Genomic DNA, 23890 nt, shown 5'->3' on the forward strand with positions numbered 1-23890 from the left:
AGAGTAGGGGAGTTAGTAGATGGGGAGAGGGAGGTATTAGGTAGATGGCGAGAATATTTTGAGGAACTTTTAAATGTTAAGGAAGAAAGGGAGGCGGTAATTTCATGCACTGGCCAGGGAGGTATACCATCTTTTAGGAGTGAAGAAGAGCAGACTGTAAGTGTGGTGGAGGTACGTGAGGCATTACGTAGAATGAAAGGGGGTAAAGCAGCTGGAACTGATGGGATCATGACAGAAATGTTAAAAGCAGGGGGGGATATAGTGTTGGAGTGGTTGGTACTTTTGTTTAATAAATGTATGAAAGAGGGGAAGGTACCTAGGGATTGGCGGAGAGCATGTATAGTCCCTTTATATAAAGGGAAAGGGGACAAAAGAGATTGTAAAAATTATAGAGGAATAAGTTTACTGAGTATACCAGGAAAAGTATACGGTAGGGTTATAATTGAAAGAATTAGAGGTAAGACAGAATGTAGAATTGCGGACGAACAAGGAGGTTTCAGAGTGGGTAGGGGATGTGTAGATCAAGTGTTTACATTGAAGCATATATGTGAACAGTATTTAGATAAAGGTAGGGAAGTTTTTATTGCATTTATGGATTTAGAAAAGGCATATGATAGAGTGGATAGAGGAGCAATGTGGCAGATGTTGCAAGTTTATGGAATAGGTGGTAAGTTACTAAATGCTGTAAAGAGCTTTTATGAGGATAGTGAGGCTCAGGTTAGGGTGTGTAGAAGAGAGGGAGAATACTTCCCGGTAAAAGTAGGTCTTAGACAGGGATGTGTAATGTCACCATGGTTGTTTAATATATTTATAGATGGGGTTGTAAAAGAAGTAAATGCTAGGGTGTTCGGGAGAGGGGTGGGATTAAATTATGGGGAATCAAATTCAAAATGGGAATTGACACAGTTACTTTTTGCTGATGATACTGTGCTTATGGGAGATTCTAAAGAAAAATTGCAAAGGTTAGTGGATGAGTTTGAGAATGTGTGTAAAGGTAGAAAGTTGAAAGTGAACATAGAAAAGAGTAAGGTGATGAGGGTATCAAATGATTTAGATAAAGAAAAATTGGATATCAAATTGGGGAGGAGGAGTATGGAAGAAGTGAATGTTTTCAGATACTTGGGAGTTGACGTGTCAGCGGATGGATTTATGAAGGATGAGGTGAATCATAGAATTGATGAGGGAAAAAAGGTGAGTGGTGCGTTGAGGTATATGTGGAGTCAAAAAACGTTATCTATGGAGGCAAAGAAGGGAATGTATGAAAGTATAGTAGTACCAACACTCTTATATGGATGTGAAGCTTGGGTGGTAAATGCAGCAGCGAGGAGACGGTTGGAGGCAGTGGAGATGTCCTGTCTAAGGGCAATGTGTGGTGTAAATATTATGCAGAAAATTCGGAGTGTGGAAATTAGGAGAAGGTGTGGAGTTAATAAAAGCATTAGTCAGAGGGCAGAAGAGGGGTTGTTGAGGTGGTTTGGTCATTTAGAGAGAATGGATCAAAGTAGAATGACATGGAAAGCATATAAATCTATAGGGGAAGGAAAGAGGGGTAGGGGTCGTCCTCAAAAGGGTTGGAAAGAGGGGGTAAAGGAGGTTTTGTGGGTGAGGGGCTTGGACTTCCAGCAAGCGTGCATGAGCGTGTTAGATAGGAGTGAATGGAGACGAATGATACTTGGGACCTGACGATCTGTTGGAGTGTGAGCAGGGTAATATTTAGTGAAGGGATTCAGGGAAACCGGTTATTTTCATATAGTCGGACTTGAGTCCTGGAAATGGGAAGTACAATGCCTGCACTTTAAAGGAGGGGTTTGGGATATTGGCAGTTTGGAGGGATATGTTGTGTATCTCTATACGTATATGCTTCTAAACTGTTATATTCTGAGCACCTCTGCAAAAGCAGTGATAATGTGTGAGTGTGGTGAAAGTGTTGAATGATGATGAAAGTATTTTCTTTTTGGGGATTTTCTTTCTTTTTTGTGGGTCACCCTGCCTCGGTGGGAGACGACCGACTTGTTGAAAAAAAAAAAAAAAAAAAAAAAAAAATAGTTAATATAACAAATATAGGTACAGTTAATATAACAAATATACATAGTTAATATAACAAATATAGGTACAGTTAACATAATAAATAAAGGTGCAGTTAATTAATTTTTAGGTCACCCTGACTTGGTGGGAGATGGCCAGTACACTATGAACAAAAAAAAGTACATTTAATACAACAATATAGGTATGAAGTTAAAATGACAAAGGTCCAGTTAATACAATAAATACAGGTACTATACAGTTACTACAACATACAGTAAGAACTTTGATCTTACTCTGAGTTCTGCACATGGATATCCTATTCTTGAGGAAAGACAATATTCCCAGCTCCTTGCCGTACTCGTCACCATACCAGACCATCAGCTCTGAATTACTGAAAATATGTGCAAAATTAATCATATTTTTTTTAAACCAATAATAATAATAATAATAATATCTTTATTTACTACAAGTACATGTACATGGTATACAGGCCTAGCTGACAACAATGACATACTACTATATAGAAAGCCCCTTGTTATGCTCCGCATGTCAGGCAAATGAGGTCAGTCCCCCAGGATGCGACCCACACCAGTCGACTAACACCCAGGTACCCATTTTACTGATGGGGAACATAGACAACAGGTGGAAAGAAACACACCCAACGTTTCTACTCTGGCTGGGAATCGAACCCAGGCCCTCGCTGTGTGAAGCGAGAGCGTTAGCCACCAGGCCACCCTTTCAGGGTTGGTGCCGTACTAGTACGCGTAAATTCTAGCAGCTTCAAATTAAGTGGGAAACAGCTGGTAGGCCTAGATGTGTGAGAATGAGTCTGCGTGGTCAGTGTGCGTGGTAGGAAAAAATTCAGGGACCCAGTGGTGCATTGTGGGAATGCCATTTTAGTACACCTTGCTCACCATGCTTCGCGGTAAGAAACTCCTCACTCCTCAGCGAATTGGGACACTTCTGTTCCCCAGTGACAGTTCTAATACAGATGGAAGTGTCAGTGAAGATGAGTTTGAAGGTTTTGATGAGGTTGTGACCGAAACTAATGACCATAATACCGGTAATAGTGAGGAAAATCCAGATGACCCTCAACCTTCCACCTCTGGTGCTGGGCCATCTTGTTCACGTTCAGTTGTACCAGAACGAAAGAGGAAATTCGTATTTTCCCATATCCAGGATTCAGATGTGAGCAATGGTGATGATAGTGATAGTGAATATGAACTCCAAGCTCTTGAAAACAGTTCCAGTAGCAAGAGTGAAGTAGAATATTCTCCAGTGAAGAGTCAGTATATACGATGGTATATGCACTCTGGTAGTGTGCAATATGTTATTCCAAGGAGAAGGAGTACATCTCGGATTACATCCCATGGCTGTACAACAGGAACAGATAGATGATAGTGTTGCAATTGGGATGGAAAATGTGCATGCATCTGTTGGTGGTAGTGGTGGTGCCAGCCGTGAGGCACCAGCAGTGGGCCATGCTGCCACCCACACCGCTGACTCAGGTGAACTACAACAAGACCACCATTCACCACCCACCCACCACACCAACCTCCACAACCACAACCACCTGTCAGTATCCAGTACCCACCAGCAGACCACACCTGGGATTGGCAGGAAGCTGCCAATTTTGTTCCCAATCCCCATCACTTTGATGAAAGTCAAAGTGGAATACGGCCATCTTGTACACTTGGGAACAATGCCACTGAACTGGAATGTTTCAACTTATTCTTTGACGAACCCATGATGGAAATTATTGTCAGGGAAAGCAACAGATATGTACTTTGATTGCACCCTGGCAAACAATACTTTCACTCTTTCACTAAAATCATGCCTACACTAATGGAAGGAGACAACTGTGACTGAGATGTATCTTTTGTTTGCCACAATAATGCTTATGCCACATGTGTATAAGCACAGTGTCAAATCATACTGGTCAACAGACCGCCTGATTGCAACCCCAGGTTTCAGTGATATAATAGGAGTGACTCGATTTGTGCTACTGTTACATATGCTTCACTTCTCAGACAAAACCAGGTTTGACAGAAACGACAGATTATAGAAGATTACGAATATGTTTGTGTATCTGAAACAGAAATTCAGTATGTATTTTTATCCCTTCAGGAAACTTGTTATTGATGAGTCTTTGATTCTGTTCAAAGGAAGACTCTCATTCAAGCAGTACATACCAAGGAAGAGGAAACACTTTGGTGTAAAGTTGTTTGTGCTTTGTGATTGCTACAGTGGTCTTGTATTGGATATAATTGTGTACACTGGAAGTTATACATTGCGAGATACCAGGAAGTTACTGGGTATCTCTGGTGATGTGGTTAGAACAATGATGGAACCATATCCTGGTAAGGGGCATATATTACATACACTGATAACTGGTACATAACCCCCTTACTCAGTGATTTCTTGCAAGTGAACATGACAGATGTACTCACCTAATTGTGGTTGCAGGGGTCGAGACTCAGCTCCTGGCCCCGTGTGTGTGTGGCACAGTGCGTGGAAATCATAAACACATGCCCAGGTTCGACGCTGGCACTCGTAGAGGTGAGGTGCAGGCGTTTGCTACCAATGACATCATGGCATTTCGGTGGCATGACAAACGAGATGGCAGACACTGGCAGGCAGCATAGAGAGAGTAATGAACCCATTCTAAAACCTGCAGCTGTGATTGACTACACCCTCAATATGCGTTCAGTGGACAAATGTGACATGCAGATTCGGTTTGTTGATTGTGTTCACAAGAGTTATAAGTGGTACATAAAACACTTTTTCCATATTCTGGATATTTCCATGCTCAATACTTGTAATATGTATAAGATGAGGACCAGAAACAAGCTACCATATGGCGAATTTTGTTTGTCTGTTATCAGACAAATAATAATCAAGTACCAAGCAACAACTCCTGCAATAGAAAACTGCCCACGAAATTATCAACAACTACCTTCTTGTCTGAAGCATGGTGATCACTTCCTAATGAAACCACCTGCTACTGCTTTCAAGAAAAAGGCTCAGAAGAGGTGTTACGTCTGTGCACATACCTGGAGTTTACCTGGAGAGAGTTTCGGGGGTCAACGCCCCCGCGGCCCGGTCTGTGACCAGGCCTCCTGGTGGATCAGCGCCTGATCAACCAGGCTGTTGCTGCTGGCTGCACGCAAACCAACGTACGAGCCACAGCCCGGCTGATCAGGAACTGTCTTTAGGTGCTTGTCCAGTGCCAGCTTGAAGACTGCCAGGGGTCTGTTGGTAATCCCCCTTATGTGTGCTGGGAGGCAGTTGAACAGTCTCGGGCCCCTGACACTTATTGTATGGTCTCTTAACGTGCTAGTGACACCCCTGCTTTTCATTGGGGGGATGGTGCATCGTCTGCCAAGTCTTTTGCTTTCGTAGTGAGTGATTTTCGTGTGCAAGTTTGGTACTAGTCCCTCTAGGATTTTCCAGGTGTATATAATCATGTATCTCTCCCTCCTGCGTTCCAGGGAATACAGGTTTAGAAACCTCAAGCGCTCCCAGTAATTGAGGTGTTTTATCTCCGTTATGCGCGCCGTGAAAGTTCTCTGTACATTTTCTAGGTCGGCAATTTCACCTGCCTTGAAAGGTGCTGTTAGAGTGCAGCAATATTCCAGCCTAGATAGAACAAGTGACCTGAAGAGTGTCATCATGGGCTTGGCCTCCCTAGTTTTGAAGGTTCTCATTATCCATCCTGTCATTTTTCTAGCAGATGCGATTGATACAATGTTATGGTCCTTGAAGGTGAGATCCTCCGACATAATCACTCCTAGGTCTTTGACGTTGGTGTTTCGCTCTATTTTGTGGCCAGAATTTGTTTTGTACTCTGATGAAGATTTAATTTCCTCATGTTTACCATATCTGAGTAATTGAAATTTCTCATCGTTGAACTTCATATTGTTTTCTGCAGCCCACTGAAAGATTTGGTTGATGTCCGCCTGGAGCCTTGCAGTGTCTGCAATGGAAGACACTGTCATGCAGATTCGGGTGTCATCTGCAAAGGAAGACACGGTGCTGTGGCTGACATCCTTGTCTATGTCGGATATGAGGATGAGGAACAAGATGGGAGCTAGTACTGTGCCTTGTGGGACAGAGCTTTTCACCGTAGCTGCCTCGGACTTTACTCTGTTGACGACTACTCTCTGTGTTCTGTTAGTGAGGAAATTATAGATCCATCGACCGACTTTTCCTGTTATTCCTTTAGCGCGCATTTTGTGCGCTATTACGCCATGGTCACACTTGTCGAAGGCTTTTGCAAAGTCTGTATATATTACATCTGCATTCTTTTTGTCTTCTAGTGCATTTAGGACCTTGTCGTAGTGATCCAGTAGTTGAGACAGACAGGAGCGACCTGTTCTAAACCCATGTTGCCCTGGGTTGTGTAACTGATGGGTTTCTAGATGGGTGGTGATCTTGCTTCTTAGGACCCTTTCAAAGATTTTTATGATATGGGATGTTAGTGCTATTGGTCTGTAGTTCTTTGCTGTTGCTTTACTGCCCCCTTTGTGGAGTGGGGCTATGTCTGTTGTTTTTAGTAACTGAGGGACGACCCCCGTGTCCATGCTCCCTCTCCATAGGATGGAAAAGGCTCGTGATAGGGGCTTCTTGCAGTTCTTGATGAACACAGAGTTCCATGAGTCTGGCCCTGGGGCAGAGTGCATGGGCATGTCATTTATCGCCTGTTCGAAGTCATTTGGCGTCAGGATAACATCGGATAGGCTTGTGTTAGTCAAATTTTGTGGCTCTCTCATAAAAAATTCATTTTGGTCTTCGACTCTCAGTCTGGTTAGCGGCTTGCTAAAAACTGAGTCATATTGGGACTTGAGTAGCTCACTCATTTCCTTGCTGTCATCTGTGTAGGACCCATCTTGTTTAAGTAGGGGCCCAATACTGGACGTTGTTCTCGATTTTGATTTGGCATAGGAGAAGAAATACTTTGGGTTTCTTTCGATTTCATTTATGGCTTTTAGTTCTTCCCGCGATTCCTGACTCCTAAAGGATTCTTTTAGCTTAAGTTCGATGCTTGCTATTTCTCTGACCAGTGTCTCCCTGCGCATTTCAGATATATTGACCTCTTTTAGCCGCTCTGTTATTCTTTTCCGTCGCCTGTAAAGGGAGCGCCTGTCTCTTTCTATTTTACATCTACTCCTCCTTTTTCTTAGAGGAATAAGCCTTGTGCATACGTCGAGTGCCACCGAGTTAATCTGTTCTAGGCATAAGTTTGGGTCTGTGTTGCTTAGTATATCTTCCCAGCTTATATCGGTTAGGACTTGGTTTACTTGGTCCCACTTTATGTTTTTGTTATTGAAGTTGAATTTGGTGAATGCTCCCTCATGACTAGTCTCATTTTGTCGGTCTGGGGCTCCATGCATACATGTCTGAACCTCAATTATGTTGTGATCTGAGTATATTGTTTTTGATATGGTGACATTTCTTATCAGATCATCATTGTTAGTGAAGATGAGGTCTAGTGTATTCTCCAGTCTTGTAGGCTCTATTATTTGCTGGTTTAAATTGAATTTTGTGCAGAGATTTAAAAGCTCGTGTGAGTGTGAGTTTTCATCAGAGCTGCCTCCTGGTGTTATTTCTGCAACAATATTATTTGCTATATTCCTCCATTTTAGGTGCCTTAAGTTGAAATCCCCCAGGAGCAAGATGTTGGGTGCAGGAGCTGGAAGATTTTCCAGACAGTGGTCAATTTTTAACAGCTGTTCCTGGAATTGCTGGGATGTTGCATCCGGAGGCTTGTAGACTACCACAATGACTAGGTTTTGGTTCTCGACCTTTACTGCTAAAACTTCCACTACGTCATTTGAGGCATTAAGCAGTTCTGTGCAAACAAGTGACTCTGCAATGTACAGGCCAACCCCCCCCTTTTGCCTGTTCACTCTGTCACATCTGTATAGGTTGTAACCTGGGATCCATACTTCGTTGTCCAAGTGATCCTTTATGTGGGTCTCAGTGAAAGCCGCGAACATTGCCTTTGCCTCTGCAAGCAGTCCACGGATGAAAGGTATTTTGTTGTTTGTAGCTGGCTTTAGACCCTGTATATTTGCAAAGAAGAATGTTATCGGACTGGTGGTATTGTTGGTACTGGGGGGGGATTTTTTTTCCGGCATTAGTATCTGTATCTGTTGGTTTGGAGTGGAGGCCATCGACTGTGGTTCCACTCCAGGAATGACTGGATTTGGTGTACGATTTCTGCCATTTCCTGCCAGTTTTTTTTCCTTCCTGGCACTAAAAAACCTCTCCCTCTTGAGTGGCTGTGGCTACCCAGGTTTTCCCCTGGCCTGGATGTTTTGTATCTTTTTGTCCCCTTTAGATGGTATGCCTGGCAATTTAAGTTATAGCACAGTCTTTCCTGTACTGAAGAGGTACACATTTCAGGGTGAAAAAGCTTACAGGAAGGGAGTTTGCATTTTCCTGTTTTCATATGGGCATGGCATTTTCTAGGGTGGTCATAGTTGCATGTCCCATCTGTTTTTCCAGATTTCCCATGCCAGCAGATACCAAGTGCATAGTATGTGCACAGTCTTGGTTTCCGCTTGCCTTGGGTTTCTGTGACTGTATTCCCTGTTGGTGCATGTTTCCCTGTCTTACTTCTATCCTCCCTAGCACCAACAATGGAGCTCCCACCAGTTGTTTTTGGTAATTTATCCTCACTATTGCTATTGGAGTCCTCTTGTTTGCTATTTCCTGCGGTATTTCTAGTTTGCAATATTGGTTTTATCTTATCTTTGACTACACTTGTTTCCCTACTATGGCTCCTGTCCCCTATGAGGTCATTTATATGTATTCCTTCCTGCGTATAATTCCCGACTCCCTGGACAATATCTCCAGCTTCACCATTTCTGTCTCCCAGGACAGTATCTCCAGCTTCACCATTTCTGTCTCCCAGGACAGCACCTCCAGCTTCACCATTACTGTCTCCCAGGACAGTATCTCCAGCTTCACCATTTCTGTCTCCCAGGACAGCACCTCCAGCTTCACCATTTCTGTCTCCCAGGACAGTATCTCCAGCTTCACCATTTCTGTCTCCCAGGACAGCACCTCCAGCTTCACCATTACTGTCTCCCAGGACAGTATCTCCAGCTTCACCATTTCTGTCTCCCAGGACAGCACCTCCAGCTTCACCATTACTGTCTCCCAGGACAGCACCTCCAGCTTCACCATTACTGTCTCCCAGGACAGCACTATCAGCCCCACATTTACTGACTACCAGGACATCACCTCCAGCCTTACAGTTTATGACTACATGGCCAGTATCAAGGGCAGTACCATTCAGCCCAGACATTTTATGTTCCCATCTGTTGTAGAAAGCTTCCAGGTTTTCTATGAAAGCAGCTTTGATGTTGTCCTCTTTTAATACCCTTGTGATTTTAGTCCACAGTTTTTCCTCATTTGAGCATACCCAAAAACACTTCTCTGTTTTAATACTGCTTGTAGCTAGTTCTGGGATATCTGCACAAGGGGCGTGACACCAATTTCCACAAAAATGACAATTTATCCATGTGGAAGCCCGTTTGTTTGACTGACCACAGACTACACAGGGCTTCATAATGATTTGAATGGTTGATTTACTGCAATTCTACTAGCAACCTCTTGAAAATTCTATTAATAACCTTAAATGAAGCTCTAGCTATTTGTATTTCTGTTTCTAACTCTTTTTGTATATTGGACAGCTTACCGTCACGTTCCTGATTTTTAATGTTTGTGTTTATAGGGCGCCTACAACCCCATCCGTTTACAGTCTGCTTTATTGTCCAACGAAACTGTTTGAAACCAGTCCCGGGTTCGGACCAGTCAAGGGTTCGGACCAGGCAAGGGTTCGGGCCAGACGATCTGCTCTGATCAGTGGGTCACTTATTTTAAAACATACTGGTCGGTGATTTGAGCTAACACATGAAGGATCTACTGGAAATTATCTACCCGAGTAATATGTGATTTGACTGATACAAAAGTATAACTTGCGTGTTGCCGGTGATATCTGGCAGCTCCTACAATGACGAACGGTCACCTCCTTGTTTATCAATCGCTGTATCTGGCTTTTCTCTTTTTTTTTTTTTTTTTTTTTTTTTTTTTTCTTTTTTCCGTCTCCACCACAATAAATGCTATATTATCACTATAGTTGACTGGTGCAAATTTTGGAGGAAGGACGCTTTTTCTGTAGTAATAATTGCTTCTCGTTGTGTATATTTCGACTGCTGGTAACTACAGGTTATATGAAATTCACAGTAACGTCTCGTATTTCAAGAAAAAGAAACTAATGAAAGTCACTCCACTCCACTAAGTACCATTATAATACTGGTTAGTTGCTACTACAACACTGTATTCTGCTAATCACTGGTATCACTAGATTATATGCGAGTACACTGGCAAGCCAGGAAGATTATTAAAAAAACAGCTGACCTGTGGTAAGTTCTGGCGACTTCTGGCACCTGCCTCTATAGGCTTATCACTTCATTTACAAATTCACCTGTTTTCAAATGACACTTTAGCCTTTATCATCAATATACTAGGGAGCCACTGTAGTATACACTATACACTATGTATACTCAATGTTATCAGGGAGACTTTCTTTCCTCTGACATGAAAAGTTCAATTATTATTTTTTTTCCACACGGGACAGGCCTATGATTCCCCTCTGGCAGTAAACTCTGCTAGTGCACACTAATTCTCCTTTTTTGACTCAGTATATAATGTTTTCCGCCCAGGATTTGTTCCAGGCGCTAGAGGGATGTATCGTATAGGATTGATGACACAAATTAAAGTTCTAGCACGTAAGAGCGACCGTGAAAACACGAAAAACCCGGAGCACAACGAGGCACAGAGTCAAAAGTTGTATGTGATTTTCTGTTTTTTCTCTTATACAAAAAAAAAAAAGCCCACAACAACGCAAAGACACTCATTTTATGTGTGAGGAATGTAAAACACCATTGTGCATGACACAGTATTTCAAAGACTTCCACAGGCTGCAGAACTTCTAAGAACATGTCCAGTGACTGTATATATATGTATATATAATATAGAAAAATTTTAATAAACAACATTTTATTTTCTTCATTTGTATAAGCATGTTTTGTAAACAATATACATGTAATGACAACAGTGTTTGTGCAGTGATTGTGTAGTACAGAATGAGTGAATATTTACAAAACAGTCCTCATGTTGGTCTCACAGGCCATAAAAATTACTTGAAAAGAAAAAATATTAAATAATAATAGAAAAAGGTGACCGGCAGTCAGTAATCTTGCCATACGCCTCCATATCTCAGTAAGTAATAATGGCAAAAATTTTTTTTAGCCTATAAAATTTAGAATTCATAAGAAATTTTTTTTTTTTTTTTTTTCAAATATTTTCTGACCCTGAGAACAAGTTTGGGAGAGGGCCTGCCAACCCTGAAAGGGTTAAGACACACTACACATGCATGTACAAGCATATAGTATATACATACCCTCTGAGTTTTCTTCTATTTTCTTGTTAGTTCTTGTTCTTGTTTATTTCCTTTTATCTCCATGGGGAAGTGGAACAGAATTCTTCCTCTGTAAGCCATGCATGTGGTAAGAGGTGACTAAAATGCCAGGAGCAAGGGGTTGGTAACCCCTTCTCCTGTATGCATTACTAAAGTTAAAAAGAGAAACTTTTGTTTTTCTTTTTGGGCCACCCTGCCTCGGTGGGATACAGCCAGTATGTTGAAAGAAAAGAAAATGAGAAGTACACTTGGAGTCTTATCAAAGGCATAAAGGTAGAGATATATTGGTAAACATTTTATACAATACAAAATATAATAGAAGAATAGGTTGCAAACTATGACTGGAATAAGTCATTACTAATGTACAACAGGAGGAATAGGTTACAAACCATGACTGAAACAATTCATAAGTAGTGTACAACTAGAAGAATAAGTCACATACCATCTTGAAAATGCTAATTAATAATACCTATACAGGACAAAAATCAAGCTGTAAGACTAACCTTTCAACATCACAGAGTGTAACATAGTATATGTTGCCCTTGTACTGGAAAGCTTCAAGGTTCATTTCCGAGAATGTTCGTGGACAGTTGACATAGCGCAACCAATTACTGGTGGTTTTATCTATGCTGTCCACTACAAACTTGCGCTTTACTGATAATTTTAACTGTAAACATTTAGGAAAATATTAATTGTAGCATTATGATTCTGCAAACCAATTTACAAACAAAACAAGACCTAACTTGAAGTCTCCCACATACACTTCCTATGCAGATATTTTCACATTCACATAGAAGTTGCAAATGTTGACAAAATTTTGATAAAAGCTTAGGCAAATGCTTAATCCTTGAATTTATACAAATATACTCCCTCTTTTCCTTCCATAACTGATCATTCAACAGTACCACTATTCCTTCCTTAGCTCTAACTCCCTCAGATACACCTGTCCTAATATTATTTATTTTTCCCCACTGAAAATCTCATAGCCCCTTTCAGCTTTCTTCCGTTTAGAGCCAGAACATCCTGCTTCTTTTCATTATTAACAACATTCTCAATCATCTCTTTCTTATCATATGCATTACATCCATGCACATTCAAGCTATACTACAGGCACATTCAAACTATTCTATATGCACACTCAAACTATACTATACACACATTCAAACTATACCTGCAGCGCTTTCTTTAACCCCTTGACTGTCGCAACCCCAAATCCTGAGGTATCTCCTTGTGTCGCAAAAATTTAAAAAAAAAAAAAAAAATTCTTATAAAATGATAGAGAATCTTTTCCCGATGGTAATGACACCAAAAGTACAAAATTTGATGAAAAACTTACGGAATTACACTCTCACGAAGTTAGCAACCACAGCGATATTAACGAATCGGCAATTTCCCCCACTTTGAGCCCTATTTTCAGCTAATTCCATTGTTCCAATCGACCAAACTCATAGCTATTTCTTTAGTTCTTTTGTTCTATCGATTGAGTACAAGAAACCGCCCATTTACCGATTTCAACTACCCAATAAAGTGGTCAGAAATTGGTAATTTGGCCAATTTCACGTAAATTAAAAAATATGCCAGTTTCAAAATAGGGTCCAGGATGAACAATGCAGACATTCCTAGCTCTAAAATAACATTTTCTTTGTTCATCAGTCATGTCTCCAGGCCCCTATGATATTACTCTTGCTTTCTATTTTGAAATACCACAGGAAATAGCAAACAAGAGAACTCCACTAGCAATAGTGAGGATATATTACCAAAAACAACTGGTGGGAGCTCCATTGTTGGTGCTAGGGAGGATAGGAATAAGACAGGGAAACATGCACCAACAGGGAATACAGTCACAGAAACCCAAGGCAAACGGAAACCAAGCCTGTGCACATACTATGCACTTGGTATCTGCAGACATGGGAAATCTGGAAAAACAGATGGGACGTGCAACTATGACCACCCTAGAAAATGCCATGCCCATATGACAACAGGAAAATGCAAACTCCCTTCCTGTAAGCTTTTTCACCCTGAAATGTGTACCTCTTCAGTACAGGAAAGACTGTGCTACAACTTAAATTGCCAGGCATACCATCTAAAGGGGACAAAAAGATACAAAACATCCAGGCCATGGGAAAACCTGGGTAGCCACAGCCACTCAAGAGGGAGAGGTTTTTTAGTGCCAGGAAGGAAAAAAAACTGGCAGGAAATGGCAGAAATCGTACACCAAAACCAGTCATTCCTGGAGTGGAACCACAGTCGATGGCCTCCACTCCAAACCAACAGATACAGATACTAATGCCAGAAAAAAAATCTTCCCCCAGTACCAACAATACCACCAGTCCGATGACATTCTTCTTTGAAAATATACAGGGTCTAAAGCCAGCAACAAACAACAAAATACCTTTCATCCGTGGACTGCTTGCAGAGGCAAAGGCAATGTTCGCGGCTTTCACTGAGACCCACATAAAGGATCACTTGGACAACGAAATATGGATCCCAGGTTACAACCTATACAGATGTGACAGAGTGAACAGGCAAAAGGGGGGGGTTGGCCTGTACATTGCAGAGTCACTTGTTTGCACAGAACTGCTAAATGCCTCAAATGATGTAGTGGAAGTTTTAGCAGTAAAGGTCGAGAACCAAAACCTAGTCATTGTGGTAGTCTACAAGCCTCCGGATGCAACATCCCAGCAATTCCAGGAACAGCTGTTAAAAATTGACCACTGTCTGGAAAATCTTCCAGCTCCTGCACCCAACATCTTGCTCCTGGGGGATTTCAACTTAAGGCACCTAAAATGGAGGAATATAGCAAATAATATTGTTGCAGTAATAACACCAGGAGGCAGCTCTGATGAAAACTCACACTCACACGAGCTTTTAAATCTCTGCACAAAATTCAATTTAAACCAGCAAATAATAGAGCCTACTAGACTGGAGAATACACTAGATCTCATCTTCACTAACAATGATGATCTGATAAGAAATGTCACCATATCAAAAACAATATACTCAGATCACAACATAATTGAGGTTCAGACATGTATGCGTGGAGCCCCAGACTGACATAATGAGACTAGTCACGAGGGAGCATTCACCAAATTCAACTTCAATAACAAAAACAAAGTGGGACCAAGTAAACCAAGTCCTAAAAGATATAAGCTGGGAAGATATACGTACTAAGCAACACAGACCCCAACTTATGCCTAGAACAGATTAACTTGGTGGCACTCGATGTATGCACAAGGCTTATTCCTCTAAGAAAAAGGAGGAGTAGATGTAAAATAGAAAGAAACAGGCGCTCCCTTTACAGGCGACGGAAAAGAATAGCAGAGCGGCTAAAAGAGGTCAATATATCTGAAATGCGTAGGGAGACACTGGTCAGAGAAATAGCAAGCATCGAACTCAAGCTAAAGGAATCTTATAGGAGTCAGGAATCGCTGGAAGAACTAAAAGCCATAAATGAAATCGAAAGAAACCCAAAGTATTTCTTCTCCTATGCCAAATCAAAGTCGAGAACAACGTCCAGTATTGGGCCCCTACTTAAACAAGATGGGTCCTACACAGATGACAGCAAGAAATGAGTGAGCTACTCAAGCCCCAATATGACTCAGTTTTTAGCAAGCCGCTAACCAGACTGAGAGTCGAAGATCAAAATAAATTTTTTATGAGAGAGCCACAAAATTTGGTTAACACAAGCCTATCCGATGTTATCCTGACGCCAAATGACTTCGAACAGGCGATAAATGACATGCCCATGCACTCTGCCCCAGGGCCAGACTCATGGAACTCCGTGTTCATCAAGAACTGCAAGAAGCCCCTATCACGAGCCTTTTCCATCCTATGGAGAGGGAGCATGGACACGGGGGTCATCCCACAGTTACTAAAAACAACAGACATAGCCCCACTCCACAAAGGGGGCAGTAAAGCAACAGCAAAGAACTTCAGACCGATAGCACTAACATCCCATATCATAAAAATCTTTGAAAGGGTCCTAAGAAGCAAGATCACCACCCATCTAGAAACCCATCAGTTACACAACCCAGGGCAACATGGGTTTAGAACAGGTCGCTCCTGTCTGTCTCAACTATTGGATCACTACGACAAGGTCCTAAATGCACTAGAAGATAAAAAGAATGCAGATGTAATATATACAGACTTTGCAAAAGCCTTCGACAAGTGTGACCATGGCGTAATAGCGCACAAAATGCGTGCTAAAGGAATAACAGGAAAAGTCGGTCGATGGATCTATAATTTCCTCACTAACAGAACACAGAGAGTAGTCGTCAACAGAGTAAAGTCTGAGGCAGCTACGGTGAAAAGCTCTGTTCCACAAGGCACAGTACTCGCTCCCATCTTATTCCTCATCCTCATATCCGACATAGACAAGGATGTCAGCCACAGCACCGTGTCTTCCTTTGCAGATGACACCCGAATCTGCATGACAGTGTCTTCCATTGCAGACACTGCAAGGCTCCAGGCGGACATCAACCAAATCTTTCAGTGGGCTGCAGAAAACAATATGAAGTTCAACGATGAGAAATTTCAATTACTCAGATATGGTAAACACGAGGAAATTAAATCTTCATCGGAGTACAAAACAAATTCTGGCCACAAAATAGAGCGAAACTCCAACGTCAAAGACCTGGGAGTGATCATGTCGGAGGATCTCACCTTCAAGGACCATAACATTGTATCAATCGCATCTGCTAGAAAAATGACAGGATGGATAATGAGAACCTTCAAAACTAGGGAGGCCAAGCCCATGATGACACTCTTCAGGTCACTTGTTCTATCTAGGCTGGAATATTGCTGCACACTAACAGCACCTTTCAAGGCAGGTGAAATTGCTGACCTAGAAAATGTACAGAGAACCTTCACAGCGCGCATAACGGAGATAAAACACCTCAATTACTGGGAGCGCTTGAGGTTCCTAAAACTGTATTCCCTGGAACGCAGGCGGGAGAGATACATGATTATATACACCTGGAAAATCCTAGAGGGACTAGTACCGAACTTGCACATGAAAATCACTCACTACAAAAGCAAAAGACTTGGCAGACGATGCAACATCCCCCCAATGAAAAGCAGGGGTGTCACTAGCACGTTAAGAGACCATACAATAAGTGTCAGGGGCCCGAGACTGTTCAACTGCCTCCCAGCATACATAAGGGGGATTACCAACAGACCCCTGGCAGTCTTCAAGCTGGCACTGGACAAGCACCTAAAGTCGGTTCCTGACCAGCCGGGCTGTGACTTGTATGTTGGTTTGCATGCAGCCAGCAGCAACAGCCTGGTTGATTAGGCTCTGATCCACCAGGAGGCCTGGTCACAGACCGGGCCGTGGGGGCGTTGACCCCCGGAACTCTCTCCAGGTAAACTCCAGGTAAACAAAAAATAGAAGATTTACTGTTATGCAGACTACTGCAATATTGTAATAATTGTATAAATAATGTCAACCCATTCATGACTGCATATTAGAATGGCTAGTTGGACATTTATTGGACAATGACATCATTTGTTTACTTTTGAACAATGGCAAAAATCAAACATTTCCCCTACTTTGAGCTCCACTTCAAGGTACTTTTATTTATTTATTTATTTATTTATTTATTTATTTATTTATTTATTTGAACATGATACAGTGAAGTACAAAGGAATACAGTTATTACAGTGCAACATGCCAAAGCCCCTTGTATGCAGAGCATTATGGGCAGGCTTAAAATTAACTTAAGATTAACTAAGCAATGATATATTCAGTGGTAAAAACATTATTATAAACAGATAACAATTTAGCACAAATGAGTATTACAAAGACAGGTCATATGGTCATTTACTGTGTTGCTGAGCATTCAGTAGATTGGAATATTCTGTTAGGTAATGTAATTAAAAAATAAAGTTTGACTGGGTCACAGGTTAGACATTTATGAGATACAATAATGAGAAACATTTACGAGACACAATTTATGAGATACAATTATTCAGTATTTATTTAGTTGTGGGTGAGTAAGTGATTTTTGAGAAGAGACTTGAATTTATAAACAGACAGTGTTTCTTTTATATTCACAGGTAATGAATTCCTGATTTTAGGGCCTTTTATGTGTATTGAGTTTTTGCATAGCATCAGATGGACTCGAGGAACATCAAATTGTGATCTGTGCCTTGTGTTATGGTCATGTGTTCTGTTGAGGTTGGTAAGGAGACATTTGAGGGGAGGGTTTATATCAGAGTTAAGTGTTCTATGAATGTAGTAGGTGCAGTAATAAGTATGGATGTTTTGTATGGTGAGTAGGTTTAGAGTTTTGAATATAGGTGGAGTGTGCTGCCTGTAGTGGGAATTTATCATTCTGACTGCAGCCTTTTGTTGGGTAATTAATAGTCTGAGATGGTTTATTGCTGTTGAACCCCATGCACAAATTCCATAGGTGGGAAAGGGGTAAATAAGTGAGTGACATAGGGCCAGGAGGGCTGACTGTGGAACATAGTACTGTATCTTCGATAGTATGCCTACGGTCTTGGAAATTTTTTTGGAAATTTGTTGTACATGTGTTTGAAATTTGAGTCTATTATCAAGGTGGATTCCTAAGAATTTTCCCTCTGTGAGTTTTGTGATAGGTGATCCGTTTATCATTATGTTAAGAGGGACATCTGTAGCTCTGTTACCAAACTGAATGAAGTAGGTTTTGTCAATGTTTAGAGTGAGTTTGTTAGTAAAACCAATCAAAATCACCTCTATTTCTACAATATGTTTTCCATTCTATCAAATGAGACCAAGAAAATGAGAATACAACCATAAATAGAAAATAGACCACAAAGTCGGCATTTTAATTAAAAAAAACGGTTGGAGTTTTTTTTTTCTCATTATGCACTGCATGCTGCAGGATTTTTTTATATGGTGCACATTGACCACACAGACCCATTCTCTCACATGTGGGCCTACCAGCTTTCTCCTGCTTGATTTGAAGCCGTTAGATTTATGAGCATATATACGTCAAACATAGTGGCTTGTACGACGTACATATACGACCAAAACAGTCAAAGGGTTAACAGTCGCAATAGGAACCATAGACATAATACTAGGCATAAAAATCTCTACAGCATTCCCCGTGTCAGTCCAAAACCACTGACTCAGCTAGCATTTTCAAAACTACCGTTAAAAAACACCTTATCTCCTTGATTAGTCTGCCCGAAATGCCCCGGCATGACAGTGGCTTTCTTTGTACTTAGCAAACCAAAATTGTAATTACACATTGTAACCTTCACAAAGAAATAAAATCTTCATTCTTTATTCTTAACCTATCCTAGCCCATCATAAATACATATGTAAAAAATATACATGCATTTGCTCATCATCATCAAATCAAATCAAAAGTTTATTATCTATAAAGATTACAATGTGGTGTTTACATATTATAAAATATTGGTTACAATGTGTGGTTTACATATTATAAAATACTAATTACAGAGAGGGCCACTATCATGCCTAGCATGACTAAGCATTTTGGGCAGACTAATAAACTGACTAATAGACTGATGCCTATGTTCTGGCAGGTCATGTTTGTTTGGTCGAGTGCCGAGCAAACGGTTGACTACCAAAAGATTTTTGTACCAAACAAAGCATTCGAGTACTGAATTGTTTGAGTACGGAGCTGTTCGAGTACCGAGGTTCCAATGTACTTTTTTTCAGCATGATACAATGTCTGTACAAAGATGAATGACATTTGGGTGTACATGCAGAAAGCCTCCAAATAATGCAGAGCATTTTGGGCAAACTGAAGATTAATAAGGCAATAATAATATGAGTAATTTTATACATACAGTCACTAGGGTGAGTGTAAGTATAAATTTAGGAGTTACAATGAATACAAGAGAACTGAATATCCTATCAGTTCATGCTATATGGCTTTTATCAAGTTTGTCAATCACAACCTGGCAACAGTTCAGGACATACTAAAACACTGTCAAAAAGTTCTAACTTCAGGTTAGGAAGGGTTGTTGAGGTGGTTCAGACATGTAGAGAGAATGGAGTGAAACAGAGTGACTTCAAGAGTGTATCAGTCCGTAGTGGAAGGAAGGCGGGGTAGGGGTCGGCCTAGGAAAGGTTGGAGGGAGGGGGTAAAGGAGGTTTTGTGTGTGAGGGGCTTGGACTTCCAGCAGGCATGTGTGAGCGTGTTTGATAGGAGTGAATGGAGACAAATGGTTTTTAATACTTGACGTGGTGTTAGAGTGTGAGCAAAGTAACATTTATGAAGGGGTTCAGGGAAACCGGCAGGCCGGACTTGAGTCCTGGAGATGGGAAGTACAGTGCCTGCACTCTGAAGGAGGGGTGTTAATGTTGCAGTTTAAAAACTGTAGTGTAAAGCACCCTTCTGGCAAGACAGTGATGGAGTGAATGATGATGAAAGTTTTTCTTTTTCGGGCCACCCTGCCTTGGTGGGAATCGGCCAGTGTGATAATAAAAAAAAAATAATTATGTTAATTATATTGTATGAAACCTTACAATATTTCTGTCAAATTTTACAATACTGTACATCTAATACTTGATGACAACTCACATGCCAAGCATAACCAGATTCTGATTCCCTAGAAATATTTTCTTGAGTATGGCCTTCATAGGGGCCAAAAACAAGGCCTTGAGGCAGGCTGGCACTAGTCCACACACCTTCACCTCCACCTTCTATTTGTGATTTGGAAACATAAATTGGCCAAGGTGCTGTTAAACGAGCCCGGTCCTTCACACTTCCATCACGGGAAACCTGAAAATGAGGATTATGGTATGCTTAAGGAATGGCTGATTGAAAAAAAAAGTACAGTTCTGCTTACAAAACTGTGGATTCTAAATTTACTGATATTGCAAATTTACATTATTTTACTGAAAGATATCCCATAAATAATTCTAAAGATTCATAGGTTTTTGTGTGGGAGGAAGATCTGAAGGAAATGCAAATTATGTTTAATTTTTTAATAACCTAACAAATGTATACTATTTCAATGTTTTCTCTGATATTAGATATGTTTCATGGTAAGGAAATCAATGAAATACAGTGGACCCCGCATAACGATTACCTCCGAATGCGACCAATTATGTAAGTGTATTTATGTAAGTGCGTTTGTACGTGTATGTTTGGGGGTCTGAAATGGACTAATCTACTTCACAATATTTCTTATGGGAACAAATTCGGTCAGTACTGGCACCTGAACATACTTCTGGAGTGAAAAAATATCGTTAACCGGGGGTCCACTGTATAGCTAGCTATGCAGTGATACATCTTACAAGTATTGAATTTGCAAATTATGCATTAAATGCTGCTCCTAATCACCCATTACTTATTGGAAGGAAACTTACTTTTTTATTGAGAATTAACACAAAATGGCAAGTACACACACCAATATAATGCTTCTGACACTGCCTACAATCTGAAAAATACAATAAATAAATTAATAATTTTAAAAAATTACACAACTGTTACAAAAATAGGTGACAGTTATGTCATGCATATTGGAAATCCTCTGATTAAGCAAAGCATTTTGGGCAAACTAAAACTAAATGGTTGTTCAATATATTTATAGATGAAGTTGTAAGAGATGTGAATGCATGGGTATTGGCCACTCTGTCTGACTTTTTTGGGTTATCCTAGGTTCTCTACACATATGCTGCTATGTACGATAATCTATGTAACTGTACTTGTGTATACTTGAATAAACGTACTTACTTGTGGAGTTGAAAGATAAAGAATCTAACACAATGTGGGAGTTGTCATAGCTGCTCTTTGCTGATGATGCTGTGCTTTTGAGAGATTCTGAAGAGAAGTTGCAGAGACTGGTGGATGAGTTTGGAAGGGTATGTAAAAGGAATTAAAAGCGAATAGAGGAAAGCTTAAGGTGATGATGATAACAAAAAAAAATTAGGTAACAAAACATTGGATATCAGACTGGAGGAAGAGAATATGGAGGAGGTGAATGTTTTCAGATATTTGGGAGTGGACATGTCAGCAGATGGGTCCAGTGGCATCCTAAGGGGGGGCAGGGGAAAGGGCCACCCCGGGTGACACCATTTAGGGGGTGACACCATCGAGCCTCTAAAGGTGACACTAATGCACAAAACAGTGCTGCAGCTACATGATAGGAAAATCCTTCATTTTTATATAGCCTATTATATGATTACAGAGTACAAATAGGCCTATATAGGGAAAAATAATTGATTTTGATGTGATAGATAAGATAAGATTTCGTTCGGATTTTTAACCCCGGAGGTTTAGCCACCCAGGATAACCCAAGAAGGTCAGTGTGTCATCGAGGACTGTCTAACTTATTTCCATTGGGGTCCTCAATCTTGTCCCCCAGGATGCGACCCACACCAGTCGACTAACACCCAAGTACCTATTTGCTGCTAGGTGAACAGGACAACAGGTGTAAGGAAACGTGTCGAAATGTTTCCACCCACCAGGAATCACACCCAGGCCCTCTGATGTTACCTGTACTCAAGGTCAAATCAGAACTACTGTTTCTCTGATATTGCAATTTTTTCTTCATTTTTCAAGTTTTTGTGTTTTTACATTGTTGAAGATGAATAAATTTAGGATCTGTTGCCTTTACTCAAAGTGGCATTTGAGTTTATGTTTCCTCAATATTACTACGATTATTTATTTTATCATTAATAAAGCTGAGAAGTATTCTTCTGTTCGGTTTATGGCCCTTAAATGTTCTCATTAATAAACATTAGTCACTGGTCATGCAGTAGTGACATAACTGGAGTTTACTCCCCCCATCCCCTCACTCTTGGATTTCATGGGGGTGACACCAAAGATTCCGCCCCAGGTGACACCAACCCTAGCAACGCCACAGGATGGGTCTATGAAAGATGAGGTGACTCACAGAAATGACAAGGGGAAAAAGGTGAGTGGTGCGCTGAGGAGTCTGTGGAGACAAAGAACTTTATCCATGGAAGCAAAGAAGGGAATGTATGAGAGTAGAGTTACATCAACACTTTTATATGAGTGTGAAGCATGGGTGGTGAATGTTGCAACAAGGAGAAGGCTGGAGGCAGTGGAGATGTCATGTCTGAGGGTAATGTGTGGTGTGAATATAATGCAGAGAATCCATAGTTTGGAGATTAGGAGAAGGTGCGGGATAACCAAAACTACTATCCAGAGGGCTGAGGAAGGGTTATCGAGGTGATTCGGATATGCAGAGAGGATGGAACTAAGTAGAATGACTTCAAGAGTGTATAAATCTGTGGTGGAGGGAAGGCGGAGTTGGGGTCAGCCTAGGAATGGTTCAATCAATCAATCAAGTTTATTCTCTATAAGGATTACAATGCAGGATTTACAGATTTTGGTTATTGTGTGGTTTACATATAATAGAATAATAATTACAGAGGGGGCCACTAGGACACCTAGTATGGCTAGGCATTTCGCCAAACTTAGATTAATTCTTAACCCTAAATTATTACAAATTATGGAATAAGTTGACTAAATACTAAGTGACTAAATACTAGTTTGTGAGTTCAGCAATGTGGATGCTTTTGTTTTGGCACAATACATAGTTTCTATATTGGAGTATCACAGGCAAACTTATGACTAGTTAGGAATCATTATTTTAAGATTAAGATTCGTATTTCTGTGCTTATAGTCAATTGGGTGAGTGAATAAGTGTAAGTTTGAATCACCAGGTGGTTTTTATGTAGTTAGTTGACGGGGTGTATCAGGGTATTCCAGATTTTAGGGTCTTTGACATACATTGAATATTTATAAAGGTTTAGTCGGACACGGGGAATGTCGTAGAGATGTTTGTGTCTGGTGTCATGCCTGTGGGTCCTGTCGCAACTATCACGAAAGCATTTCAGGTCAAGGTTAATATTGGAATTTAAGGTCCTGTAGATGTAGATTGCACAGTAGTAAGTGTGGATGTTCTGAACAGTGAGTAAGTTTAGATCTATGAAGAGTGAGGGGGTGTGTTGCCAGGGATGGGATTTTGTGATTATTCTTACTGCAGCTTTTTTGTTGGGTTATTATTGGCTTTAGGTGTGTTGCTGCAGTTGATCCCCAAGCACAAATAGCATAGGTGAGGTATGGATAAATGAGTGAATAGTATAGTGTGAGAAGGGCATTTTGCAGCACGTAGTATCGTATCTTGGAGAGGATCCCAACTGTTTTGGATACTTTTTTTGTTATGTGTTGGATATGGGTGTTGAAATTCAGGTTGTTGTCGAGGTATAGGCCTAGGAATTTGCCCTCATTATGTCTGGCAATTAGAGTGTTGTCGATCTTAATGTTTAGTTGCGCAACACCTGCTCTGCTACCAAACATAATATAGTAGGTTTTGTCAGTGTTAAGTGTAAGTTTATTGGCTGTCATCCAAGTTGATATTTTGAGCAGCTTCTCA

At 40.8% G+C, this 23890-nt stretch overlaps 1 protein-coding gene across 1 annotated transcript in view; it reads right to left on the minus strand.

Moving 5' to 3' along the window:
* Positions 1–23890, minus strand: part of LOC128702120 (PR domain-containing protein 11-like) — a gene marked incomplete at its 3' end in the record, with an annotated part of 79946 nt that overhangs the window by 35448 nt on the left and 20608 nt on the right. The window contains exons 3-6 of the mRNA XM_070081011.1: positions 20853–20923; positions 20062–20262; positions 12022–12185; positions 2319–2416 (exon numbers count right to left, since the gene is read on the minus strand). Coding sequence (XP_069937112.1) covers positions 2319–2416; positions 12022–12185; positions 20062–20262; positions 20853–20923 — 534 coding nt within the window. The remainder of the gene's footprint in view (positions 1–2318; positions 2417–12021; positions 12186–20061; positions 20263–20852; positions 20924–23890) is intronic.

Source organism: Cherax quadricarinatus, unplaced genomic scaffold (assembly GCF_038502225.1).
Source record: "Cherax quadricarinatus isolate ZL_2023a unplaced genomic scaffold, ASM3850222v1 Contig1447, whole genome shotgun sequence".
Lineage (NCBI taxonomy): Eukaryota > Metazoa > Arthropoda > Malacostraca > Decapoda > Parastacidae > Cherax > Cherax quadricarinatus.